At 40.2% G+C, this 12,368-nt stretch overlaps 1 protein-coding gene across 2 annotated transcripts in view; it reads left to right on the top strand.

The window, feature by feature from the left end:
* The window catches only part of COL14A1 (collagen type XIV alpha 1 chain), a 179,582-nt gene that overhangs the window by 123,934 nt on the left and 43,280 nt on the right, over window positions 1-12,368 (top strand). For both annotated transcript variants that reach the window (XM_006026800.2, XM_025207819.1), the window contains 4 exons: window positions 4,654-4,707; window positions 5,104-5,199; window positions 6,517-6,570; window positions 8,266-8,319. In XM_006026800.2, the coding sequence (XP_006026862.1) occupies window positions 4,654-4,707; window positions 5,104-5,199; window positions 6,517-6,570; window positions 8,266-8,319 (258 nt within the window). The remainder of the gene's footprint in view (window positions 1-4,653; window positions 4,708-5,103; window positions 5,200-6,516; window positions 6,571-8,265; window positions 8,320-12,368) is intronic.

Raw genomic sequence — 12,368 nt, 5'->3', positions numbered from 1 at the left:
GAGAACACTGATTCGATTTGGAGGTTTGGATCGCTGTCCCAAATTGACTCGGCACTGATTCGGAGAGATTCTGTGAATCAGCCATTGACTATAATGGGGAATCACTGAAATCCTAACAACTTTGACATTGTTTGGCAGATTTGGATGAAAACACCAGGGATGGTAGCCCCTTCTGAGGGCATGAGGCCTGCCACATTTCAAGGAGATAGGTGCAGGGGTTTCTGGGAAACTGTACGTCAAACTGTACAAAGCAAAATTTGTGACGTTTGTGACTGTGTGTGGGTGTGTTAAGGTGCAGCGGGATGAAAACAGCAGGGATGGTAGCTAGGGGTGTGCGAAGCAGGCTGTATTCTATTTGGATTCAGATTCAGTCCAAATCAGGGACAGTGATTTGATTAATTGATTCGGATCACTGTCCCAGATTCAATTCGGCCGAATCCGTATCTGAAGATTCGATGCCAATTCGGAGAATCAACGATTCGGCCATAGACAGTTTTAAATGTTTTTTCTAAATACCCCAAGGTATTAGGTGTGGCTTATGAACGTTGCAATGCTGGGGCAGATAGAGCATCCCACAGGAGGGGGGGGCCCGTGTGCTCGGTGGTGAACCCGGAAGTGGACTGGAAGTTTTTGGTCCACTTCCAGGTCTGCCGGGGAGCGCGTGGGGCCCTCCCCCCTGCACCATCCCTCAACAGTCAGCCAAAGGGGACCCTGGGAGCTCCTGCACACCCAGGAGGCACCAGTCGCTCAGCCAGGGGAGCACATGGTGGGGGGCCCTGCTGCGCTTCTCAGCAGACCCCGAAGTGAACTGGAACTGCTTCTGGACCACTTCTGGTCCAGAAGGAAGCCTTCCCGGTGCTGATCTCCATCTGCCCACCTGTTTCTGGGCCAGCCACCTGCCCTTCTTTTGCTCAGGCAGAAACAGCTCACAAAAGGGACAGAAAGGCTGCAGACAGAGGCTTTTATGCTGTTTCTATGTCCCTCCCCCAGAGCACTGTAATTGGATAAAATACATTTAATTTCATCATATTGAATGTCCCTGTTTCCTCATCAGGCTCATAATTTTTTTTTAAAAAGCACATTTTTACTGAATCATAGATGATAGTCTGAAAAAAAGCCTATGCAGTCTACCAAATGGCTTTGCCGGAAGCATGATTTTAGTATAGTCAGTTTTTCCTAGTGCTTAATCTTCTCTTAAACACATCTAGTAAGTTTTCAGTTATCTCCAGAGGCACATTTATGTAATCTTATGTTGAATCTGGGGCCTCTATCTACTTAGTCCTAGCAAGTGGGGCACCTTAAAAGAAAAAGTCTTAACTTTAGTAAAGATCTCATGCATGTGAGCTTTAAAACCCTGCAGGTTATAGCTATGATAACTTGAAGGAGCATACTTTCTCATGTGAATGTTTCATTAGAGATAAGAGATCTAAATCACACAAAAAGTATATCCTGCCAGACTGGAAAAAAATAATCCAAGTGTCCTTTTTTTAATTTAGGCAGAAATCAACTTTGTTTTGAAGTTTTATTTCTTATGTATATGACTTACATTAGTAGTATGTGAAAAAGACAGCCAAGAACATGAAAAAGCAGGTGAATCTTTTTAATTTTATCATGGCTTGCAGTAAGATGAAACCTGTTTCCCCCCATTTCTTTTTTTATATTTTCTAGTTGATAAGGGGTGTTTATTAGGCCCCTGGCACATGTTACATTTCTGGCATGTTTAATGTGTTAATGGTGCTATAAACAGCCACAAGCCACAAATTCATTGAATTTATGGGGCCATAAAATGGCAAACAAGCCACAAAGATACTCCCCCAAAAAATCTGTAACACCTTTGTGGCTGGTTTGTATGGCTCCATACATTGTGGCATGCCCAACTTTTCAGTGCTGACAATCAAGTGATTGTTAGCATTGGGACGTGGATGGCCCCTGGTCTGGAACCTGGCTGGGGGCTGCCTGGGTCCCAGTGCTGACAGTGATTGTCAGCATCTGGCTGTGGGCTCAGTGGGACCCAGCATCTTAAAGAGCCTTGTCATGCAACCTTTGCTCTAAGGCTTTTTAAGGTGCTAGGTCCCTCAGAGTATATGGCAGCTTCGGGATCTGGCAGCCCTCCACTGCCTGATTCTCAGGACTGGACAAGGGACTGTCCTGAGTCCTAAGAGGGGCTGCCCCATACCAATCCCAGAGATATCCCATTCCCTGCTGCTTGTGTCAGACACCTCTTAAAACTGATGCATGCCGTTGGGGTAGTAGAGCCTCCCTCAAGCTGCACCATGAGGGGTGGGTGTTCAGCCAGGGCTCCCAGCTGCACTGAGCATGAAGCCCCAGTTGCATGACTGCCTTTTCATGTTCTTGGGTGCCTATGGCAGCTTTTGGTTCCCCAGCTGCCACTTCCACATGCTGAGGGGGTGCAGCCAAGGAGTAGAGAGATTCTGCTCCCCATTTGCAGGTGCCATCCCTTCTCTACCCCATTGGTAGCTGGCAGTTGCATGATTGGCATTTCTGGAAATTAATGCCCCATTCCCACATCTGGCATGGAAGTTTGTGTGATTTTAGGGAATGGGGCATAAAATTCCTCAGACCCCAATCAGATGACTGCCTTAGTAGTAGTGCATAGACAATATACAACTATGTACGACCACAAAAAACTATTCTTTCAAAAAATTAATAATATTAAGTAGCAAAATTGCATAGTAGTTAGGCTCAAATGTGAGCATAAAAATAATCTAACTCAACAGGACTTGTCATCCTAGAATTCAGTACTTATGACCAATATATTTATTTGCCAACCAGTTAGATAGACTGTTTGACTCTGGAAGAAGTTAGAAATGTTGGCGGAAAAAAACCAAACCAAACCATTATTCATCTCTGATTCTGCCCAGAATCAGACATTCACATGTGCTAATTGTCTAGGCAATATAGCTCCGAGGAATGAAAGGAAAGAAACTTCCTGCTTCATCATGTGACTTTATCTTAAGCCAAGATTTTTTTTTTAAGAAGTCAGGATTTTTTTCCTCCTTTATAAAAAATACCATAATCAAGTAATTTCTGGATATTTTTGATGGAAGCCTTCAGAAAGTATATAATAATGGGTAGCATTGGTAGTGTTTCTTGTACTTAAGGATGCCTAACATTTTTCATTATAAGATTCAGTTTTCTGTTACTTGTAGCTTTGCTAAACTTTAAAGAGAAGAGGTACCAGGTGAGACAGATACTGCCTGTATTTTCTGTGTTTAAAAGAGGTATTGTATTCTGGTAAAAGTGGAGAATAGATAAGCATTATTAGAAGCTAGAGAAAAAAAACTTTATAGTAAGAGACTTAAAGAGCTCAATCTGTGTGTTGTATTAGAAAGGTGTTAGATGCTATTTCATTACAGTGATTAATTTCCTTCATAGGGGAAAATATCAGTTTTTAAAAGACTGAGAAAGGCATGATGAGAATCAATGGCTGGAAGCTTAAGCCAGACAAATTCAAACCAGAAATAGGGCCCAAATTAGTACGATTAACCATTTGAACAAACTGTGGAGACAAATGTTAGATTCTTCCTTGCTTGATGTCTTCAAATTCATTCCGCCTTTCTGGGAGAAGGGCATTAGCTAAACACAAGTTATTAGACTTCAACATGCGTAACAAATTGGAAGAGGAAATATTAACTTGATTGGAATGAAGACTTGCGAAGATTTGTACTTTGGAGGCAGGGCCTGGGAAGAGGATGGAAACACATGGGGATGAGGAGCCTGCATAAGTGTGATGGGGTTGGGTGCCATGTGGTGGAGCAGAAGTGGAAATGGGAATGGGGGTGGGAGGAGGTGTGCACTTTGAGCTGAGAGAGCTAGGAGGATGGGACAAGGAGGAGTGTGAATGAAAAAATAGTAGGTGATCCTGTAAATGTAGATTGTCAGGCCAGGTTACAATTATACAGACACTGTTAATACTGACTCTTTGTATCATTAGAGCGCTTGACGTAATGTACTTTTTAATGTGATTTAATATTGTCTTCATATGTCTCTGCTAAATACAGCTTTCTTGCCCTACAAGGTAAATGTTAGGCTTTTTGGGCTTCAGCAGAAACCAATATCTGCTTAAAGTCTTGCTTGCTAATGGCTCATGCAGAACTATTAACAATAGGAAGGGTAAGGTAGAGGTTGATTATCAAATGATTAACAGATGTAGGAGACATCAGTAAAAAAAGCAGAGGTGGGAGAAGGAAGAATGTTCTATCAGTGGATGACTGAAATTAAACTGCAGTAAATCTAATGGGTGGGATTTTTTGTCTTATAAAAATATTAGATTCATTGGAAAATCAGCATTTTAGTGTAATGTAGTGATCTTGGAAAGAGCCAATTTGCGTATTTTAGCAATATGAAAAAATTGCCACCACATATGTACACATCTGTCCATCCATATCAGAGGTTGCTGCAGTATTTTGAAGCTTATTCATTATGGCCCCTGATTCAAGAAAATAGTTAAACCTCGTGATTCAGTCTGCCATTACATATGATATCACTTAAGCATGTGCTTAACTTTATGCTGACACTTGGGGCCTAATTACTGCAGTAGGACTACCAGAATAGAATAATATATAAGATTCAGGAGAAAAGGAATAGCCGAGTTTTATTGTTCTTGGCTAATGCTATACCTGTGCTTTGCAGGGTGGTCCAGGGGTTCGAGGACCAAAGGGCCAACGTGGTGATCCAGGTCCAAAGGTAACTTCCACCATTATACAATATGCACAATTATAACATGCAAAATTTCTTAGCTTTCATCTGTTTGCATCTAAAACTGGATTTTGGCATAGACTTAATTCCAAATAGTCTGTTATGCTATTAAAGAAGTCATGTAGCCAACTGACATTGGTTTTTGGTAAAGGTCACTGGTTCCCAGGTTTAAGAAATGTGCATAGTGTTCCTGTCAGCACACAACAGCCATTTTTCACTTGTGTAAGGACCTTTGTGAATAGGATCCTTATTGTTCTGTCATGTGTTAACTCACAGTTCAAGTGCTTTTAAATCTATTAGTATTTAATTCCTCAGACTGCCCCTTTGTATATAGAGTAAGGGTTTAATATATGGTCTTTACGGTTTCCTCTCTTTCTACTGCAGGGCCCAGATGGCCCACGTGGTGAAACTGGTACTCCAGGACCTCAAGGGCCTCCAGGACCTCAAGGACCAAGTGGACTTTCTATTCAGGGGATTCCAGTGAGTCCTAAATACATAGGTTTGATGTATGGTATATTACAAGAGGATTAAACACATGCAGCATCTTAGATTATAGTGAAAGGTTTGATGAAATGAGATTTAGATCTGAGATGCAAAGTCCAGGTCTGGATCTGAGATTTAACAAAATCTGAGACAAATGGGCGAAATTGTTTTTTACAGGTCCAGCATTCAGATTTGCATTTGGTTCTGAATGTCATTAAACCTGAGATTTTGGATCATAGTTTTAATACATACCCATTGGGTGAAAAGCAAAGAAAAATAAAGTTGGCGTGAACTGGAGAGTGTTGGTGGAATATTTAAAGCATATTTAGATATATATATTAACACATATATAATATTAGTTCTTTTGGGGGACTTTGCTCTCAGGCCAGTTATAACTGAAGAGATGTTCATATACAAAAACCACTTCCTTCACCACCTGAATTAACTGGCAGTGTTTGGTGCATTTGTTGGCAGCCTCATCAGAGAAGCCAGAGTGTGAATAGGCACAGAGCCTAAAATACTGTCTAGAATTGGTCCCTCAGTGTCATGGCTGAGACGTGTTAATGGCATGGTGCCCTTACTACCAATATCTATGCTGTCTTATAAATAACCTAAAGGTCTTGTGTTGGATGTGAACAGACTGTGAGAAGTATCAAACAACCACCTTTTCCTTTCTGAAAAATCTTAAGGAATTGAATAAAATATCCTATTGTTTCTGGGAATTCTTAGGAAAAAAAGTAACCAAGATATAGGATTCAATAGCAGGGATAATTCAGCAGGTTTCATAGAAATGATCCCTAACATCTATATGTCTTTGATTATTTCAACAGACTAGGCAAGGTTTTACAAATTTACAATCCTTTCTGTCAAATTTAATAGAAAAATATATTTCTGCAATTTTAATCAAATAAATCTAATATAATCTAATTTTTCTATAAATCTAATTCTATAGAAAATATATCCTTCTTTATTACACTCATATATCTCATGAAAGCCCATATAATTTCTATAGAGCTCTGTTGGTTTAATTTTACAAGACATTTTATAAGGGCTGAAGGGCTAATATAAAGGAAAAAAACCTGAAAAAGTTGTGGCTTCATCAGGATCATTTTGAAGCCTTTAAAATGGAGATTCCTGTTCTTTATTTCCTTTATCTCTAAAGCTTCATTTATATTTTTTACAAACCAAATAACTTTTTTGACAGGAAAAATTAAAGTATGATTAATTTTTTGTATGTTGTTTCAAAAGGCACAATTGAAAACAGAAGCAAAGAGCCATGTATATGTGTAATTGTGTATGATTGTTCATTGTCAGGGACCATCAGGAGAAAAAGGAGAGAAGGGAGATCTTGGCCCCCCTGGCTTACAGGTACTCACTGCATTCTTGTTATAAGCTATTATTGTGTACTATAGAATCATAGAAAAGTAGGTCTGGAAGTGACCTCTGGAGGTCATTTAGTTCAACTGCTTGCCTGAAGCAGGATCATCCTATCCAAACCATCCCATACAAATCCCCACCTAACTTATTACTAAAACTACACAGTCAACCCTGCTACACAGTCATAAGGCATAGCACCTTAACCTGCCATCAGTAAAGCCGAGGGAAACGGTGGCAAGGTAGATATCTTTGAATGTGGTATTGTGAAGTTCAAGGCAGATACTGAAAGCTACAGACAGGCACTGTAGCTTTGGTGAACGCGAAAGGATTTAGAGTCAGAAATCTCTCACTTGTATGCTGCTGGCCAGATCCTACTTCATGTATTAAGTGCCTAAGTGTGCTCCTTTTCCACCATGTTTGAAATTGAAAATTTGTTAATGCAGTTACTCTTGTAACACACTGTCATCTCAGCCTTTGCATAAGGCACAAGGACTAAATCGTGTCCAGCATTTTGAACTCAGAGCTCAGGGACTTGGGCATGATGGAATAGGATTGCATTTAGGTGCTTCCATCCTAATAGATGGATTAGTATTTGGCCCTGTGTGTACAGACAAATCACTTAGGGCTTCTCCTTTTTTGTTTGCAAATCCCCAAAACTGAAATTTTATGGATTTGGAGAACAGGTTTATCCACCATCAAGTTCCTGCTTGCAAATCAGGTAGTTAGTATTAAATTGTTTCCTTTGCACCCATAACATTATAGCTCAGATGATCTCTGGAACAAAACTGGGCACTAAATTTCCCTGAGCCAATCTGAGTACCAAGGTCTCATACTTTTTGTTGAAGACAACTTATCTAATTCTCAGCCTAAAACATCAATTTCTTGCTTTATCACTCTTTGTTATGATTTTTAGTACAATCTTAAATAATTCCATCCTTCCTGTTGTTTTACACCTTTCAAATATGTGTCAGTTATTATCAAGTTCCCCAACTTTTAGTCCTGAAAGATATCAATAGTTGACTCTCCGAAGCTTTCCTTATAAATATTTTTTTCCAGCATTATGAATCATAGCTACAGTCCTGTGATGGTAGTAATGGTCCCAGAGTAGCTTCAGCATCTGTTGGCATAGAGGGAGGATTTCATTTGAACTTTTTGGAACCTTGCCAGGCAGAGCTCATTTATATCAGGCTTGGTCAAGTATTTGTTTCTTTGATATTAATGCACTGAGTTCAGATAATATGGTAATGGATACCATTATAAAAAAAAGAGGGAGAGAAGGAAATATGTTTTTAGCATATGGGTCTGATATATCTTGGTGGACTTACTCTGTCATTAAACTGACATGAGGTCTGGCTCTCTTTTAAGTCAGTTGTAAAGAAAGCATGGCAGCATTTATCTGTGAACATTCTTTGCTGTCAAGTAACGTATCAAAACTGAAATAACTAACTGACTCTGAAGCTTGGTCATATCAATAAGCCTTGTTTATCTAACTCGCATTTTGTTGAAATACAACATTACCTTACAGTCACAGACCCACCCTCAATCACCCTGCTGCTTATCTCAGCCTGTGCTTATCCTCAAGCTTGTGATGCCATTTCATGTAAAGGAGGCTGTGCTGTATTATGCAGGGGTGTTGCCATTCTAATCTTCTTTTAATCATTTTCATCTTCCTCTCATTGTGTACAGGGCATCCCAGGAGCATCAGGATCACCTGGACGGGATGGAACTCAAGGTCAAAGGGTAAGGTAAAATGGACAGGATTTCTTACCACTAAGAATTTCCATTCCATCAACGATGTTGACCATCTGTGGAAGTTGATTTTATAATATTATTTAAGATAACTCATGTCTTGTTGGTATTCTGAAGACCTATTCCTTCTGACAGCTATACTGACAAAGTCATCAACTGATCATTTTAATTATGAGTAGTGGTGTGCAGCTAATCAAGCGATGCAGTGAAGAAGTGGAGCTTCACCGATGGTTCTGTGATTCATGCTAGTGGGCATAAGCCACGAACTATATAATATCTTTGTAAGATGTTGACCACTTGGAGATGAGTGCTCTGTGAGCACTTTAACAGAGTGTAACGAATGAGATATATCGTACGCAAAGAGTGGTGTGAGAATTCAAGACCTGTTAAATGTTTTTAACGACAAGCAACCTGCTTCTTTGGTTATAGATGCATAAGATATCTGAGATGGGTGTTGGGACTGAATCTGAGAAAAGTGAGTCAGACTGTGGAGCGAGGATATGTCATGAAGAGTGTAGTGTTAAGTTAAAAAAAAAAAGCTGGTTGTCACGTATGTGCCTACTATACTCTAATCAACTTGTTCATATAATTGTTCCTGTTCCCTGCAGCTGGTTTTTGTCTTTTTAGATTGTTTTTCAGGACTAGAGTTGTATCTTCCTATGTGTTTGTAGCTGATTCATTGTAACTGCAATCTGTATAAATAATGATGATAATGGTCTATTTTAGATTTATACCTAGTAGATCCCATGCTTTAATGCTACAGTTGTGGTGGAATAAGGCTTTTTATTAATTTAAATAACAGTGGATGCGTCTAGATGAGAAACTGTCACTGTAGCAACAAGCTATGGCAACGTAGCTCGTTGTTACAGTGATGTAGTGACAGTGGGCATGAACCATGACACTACCTCTACTGTGCAGTAGCAATGAGCTACTGCACAGTAGTACAAATACTGAAGCAAGTACTAAAGCAAATACTAAATGACTCTACAGTAACAACTGCATGGTCAGGTGCATGTGTAGATGCACCTAGTAAGTCGGATGGCATAGTAAGTACTATGTAGGTATCCCTCTCATTTACACTACTATCCCAACCAGTTATTTCAGCAGAGAAGCCAGGAGTAAAATGGGATACTTTTGCGCAGGCCGGGAGCAATCCAGGCCCTTTTTTGCGCTGCGCGGGCTGTGGCCAGCAGCCTGGGCACGCTGGGTCGGAGAAAACAGGCGACACGTTAGAATTAGTCACAGACACGTAATGGTTGATTTAAGATTGTTTGCTTACACCGAAGATGGTCGCGGTGTAGGCTGGACAGTTTCCCAGGCATAGCTCCGCTTAAATCCTCGTTTGAGGACTCAGACAATATTCGGATCACTCCCATGGAGTTGTCGAGGCTCCGTGGATCCTTTTGCGCGCAGGGAGAGGGATACATCGAGGATTGCGAACGGCGACGGGGAGAGGCTAGAGGCTGATCAGACCCCTGTTGCCTGCTTGAAATGCACTGGGTCCGATAGGCTCCGCAGCGCTTAGAGATCGTCACACAGCATGAAGTCTCCTCCTCCTGGTGTTTGTGGAGTCCTCCAACTTGGGCGGAAACCACTCAAGCCTTTTATACGGCTAGCAAGCCAATCACTAACCGCCACGTGGGAATAATTTAGAAACAGCCAATAGTGGGACACAAATTTACATACAAATGGTGGGAACTCCTTTGCACCGGGGTTTTCCCTATGCAACTGAGAATTGCACCATGCAAAGAAAGCTCCTCGTGGCGGGAAATAATTCTGCAGTGCTGAAGTACACACAAAATCATACCCTTTGGGTCATGACAAATTCTAGTACTGAAGTGATCCTTTAGCTGTTTTCATTATCTGGACTCATTTAGGCTTCCACCACAGGTTTACCAACTACCACCTTTCAAATCAAAGTCTCTCTGGAATGCTCATACGCTAAGATCACACTTTTAGATACCACAGTCTACATCCAACATACCACCCTGCAACCAGTATATATAAAGTGAGATCATGGATGTATGTGGGTGTATATGTATATTAAAAAATCCCTATGGGCTACCCCATTTACATCCATAAAAATCAGCAGTCAACCCAAACACACCAAAAAAGTGGTGGTCTACAGTCCTCAGATACCACAACATCTGCTTGTAAGATAAACCCATTTTGCCAAACTAAAAACTGTCTTTAGTTTGGCAAAAAGCATGTCATAAGATCTATCTTGGCAAGGAACTGCAAAAATAGAGTGCATCTTTGAAAAAGCCACCTAAATACCCTACAGAAACATACTAAAATACAACAAGAAAACTCCCACTGACCACACACCCATCGTTGCCACTTAGCATCCTATACATTATAAGAAGGATCATCAAACAAATACAGCCTATACTTGAAAAAGATGCTCAACTTATCATCAGATGCAAATCCCCATTGATCAAATGGCACTCAATGAAACCCAGCCTTGCCTAAACAATAAATGCAAAACATGTTAACTCATCTCTACTGCCACAACAATGACTACTCCTGACAATAAAACCATCAGGATCCATGGATCTCACACGTCTATCCCAGAATGTGGTATACCTCATCCAGTGAACCAAATGCCCACATGGAAACTATGTGGGTAAAACCAGATAAATACTAGGTATTAGAATGAATGATCACTAAAAGATATAACATTATACAGGCAATAGGACACAGACAGAAGCGTCGCCGCGTTGCTAGGCGTGAAGTCTCCTCCTCCTGGTGTTCGTGGAGTCCTCCAACTTGGGTGGAAACCACTCAAGCTTTTTATACAGCTAGCAAGCCAATCACTAGCCGCCACGTGGGAATAATTTAGAACTGGCCAATAGTGGGACACAAATTTGAATATGAATGGCAGGAACTCCTTGCAGCGTGCACTTCTGTGCTGCAACAAAGAAATGCACCCTGCAAAGAAAGCTACTGGTGGCGGGAATTCTTTTGCACCGGGGCTTTCCTCTGCAGCAGAAAACTCCACCGTGCAAAGAAGCTGCAATTTAGCGGGAACAATTTAGCAGTGCCGAAGCACACACAAAACAAAAATCACACCCTTGGGTTGTGACAACTTTCATGTCTATCAGAACAGTTTTGAGGAATGCTGGCATTAAGGAAGCTTGTTCTGATGGTGTTTGTTTGGTAGAAACAGTTATCTTCCATGTCCAGCATTCTTAACCTGAAGCTCAATTTTTTGCTGTTTAAAGATATACTGTGGGTAAAAGATTACGTATGTAATAACTGTGCAATCAAATGTACCTGACCTAAGTGTTCAGCGTTACTAGTTATTGAATAGCAAACAAAATTACACAGAAGTTTGCTTTTGAATTAAAATAAATCTAAAGAAAGAGTGAACTAAGGACAGTAGCTTTGATCAGCTTTCTTCCGTTTGTGGTAAAATTGTCAGATATTTATATTCTGGCTGGTAACCAAAAACAAGGATCTAGCATTAACTGTTGTGGTTAAATATATATGTGCTTCCACCTTTTCTTCAGATAAGACTTTCAGAGAATCATCTTGTCAGTCTAGTCTCATTGCAACCTGGCATTAGAAAATAATCCCTAACTGATTTATTAGTGGTTTTGGTATAGTATATAGGCTTACGATGGACTTATTTCCCTTAAAAATACTTTCTCTACATTTCATTTAAAAACTTTTGATTTAATCTCTACTTTGATTTAAAAACTATATATATTTATGAAGGCAAGGATTTATGTGGGTGATAACCTTTAGTAGACCAACGGTATGTTTAGGATAGACTTAGACAAGTTTTTGAATGCAGTGCATCCTTCTTCAGGTCTGAGGAAAAAACAAAAGATTAAAAAGTTTTCTGTGATATTGGAGAAGAGAGAAATGCCCAGAGACAGCAGACAAGCACATCACAGAAAAAAGGATAGCTTGATTAGTGGAAGATCAGGACCTTTCAAAAGCGAAGAGGATCATTATCACCTGTAGTATAAAGAAAGATTATCTAGAATTGGGTAGACAGTAGTATGCCATGAAGTCAACATCAGTCTTTCCAG

The sequence above is a fragment of the Alligator sinensis genome, unplaced genomic scaffold (genome assembly GCF_000455745.1).
Source record: "Alligator sinensis unplaced genomic scaffold, ASM45574v1 scaffold895_3, whole genome shotgun sequence".
Taxonomy (NCBI): domain Eukaryota; kingdom Metazoa; phylum Chordata; order Crocodylia; family Alligatoridae; genus Alligator; species Alligator sinensis.
Note: the sequence above shows the minus strand (reverse complement) of the source record. Positions and strands in the feature narration are given on the sequence as shown.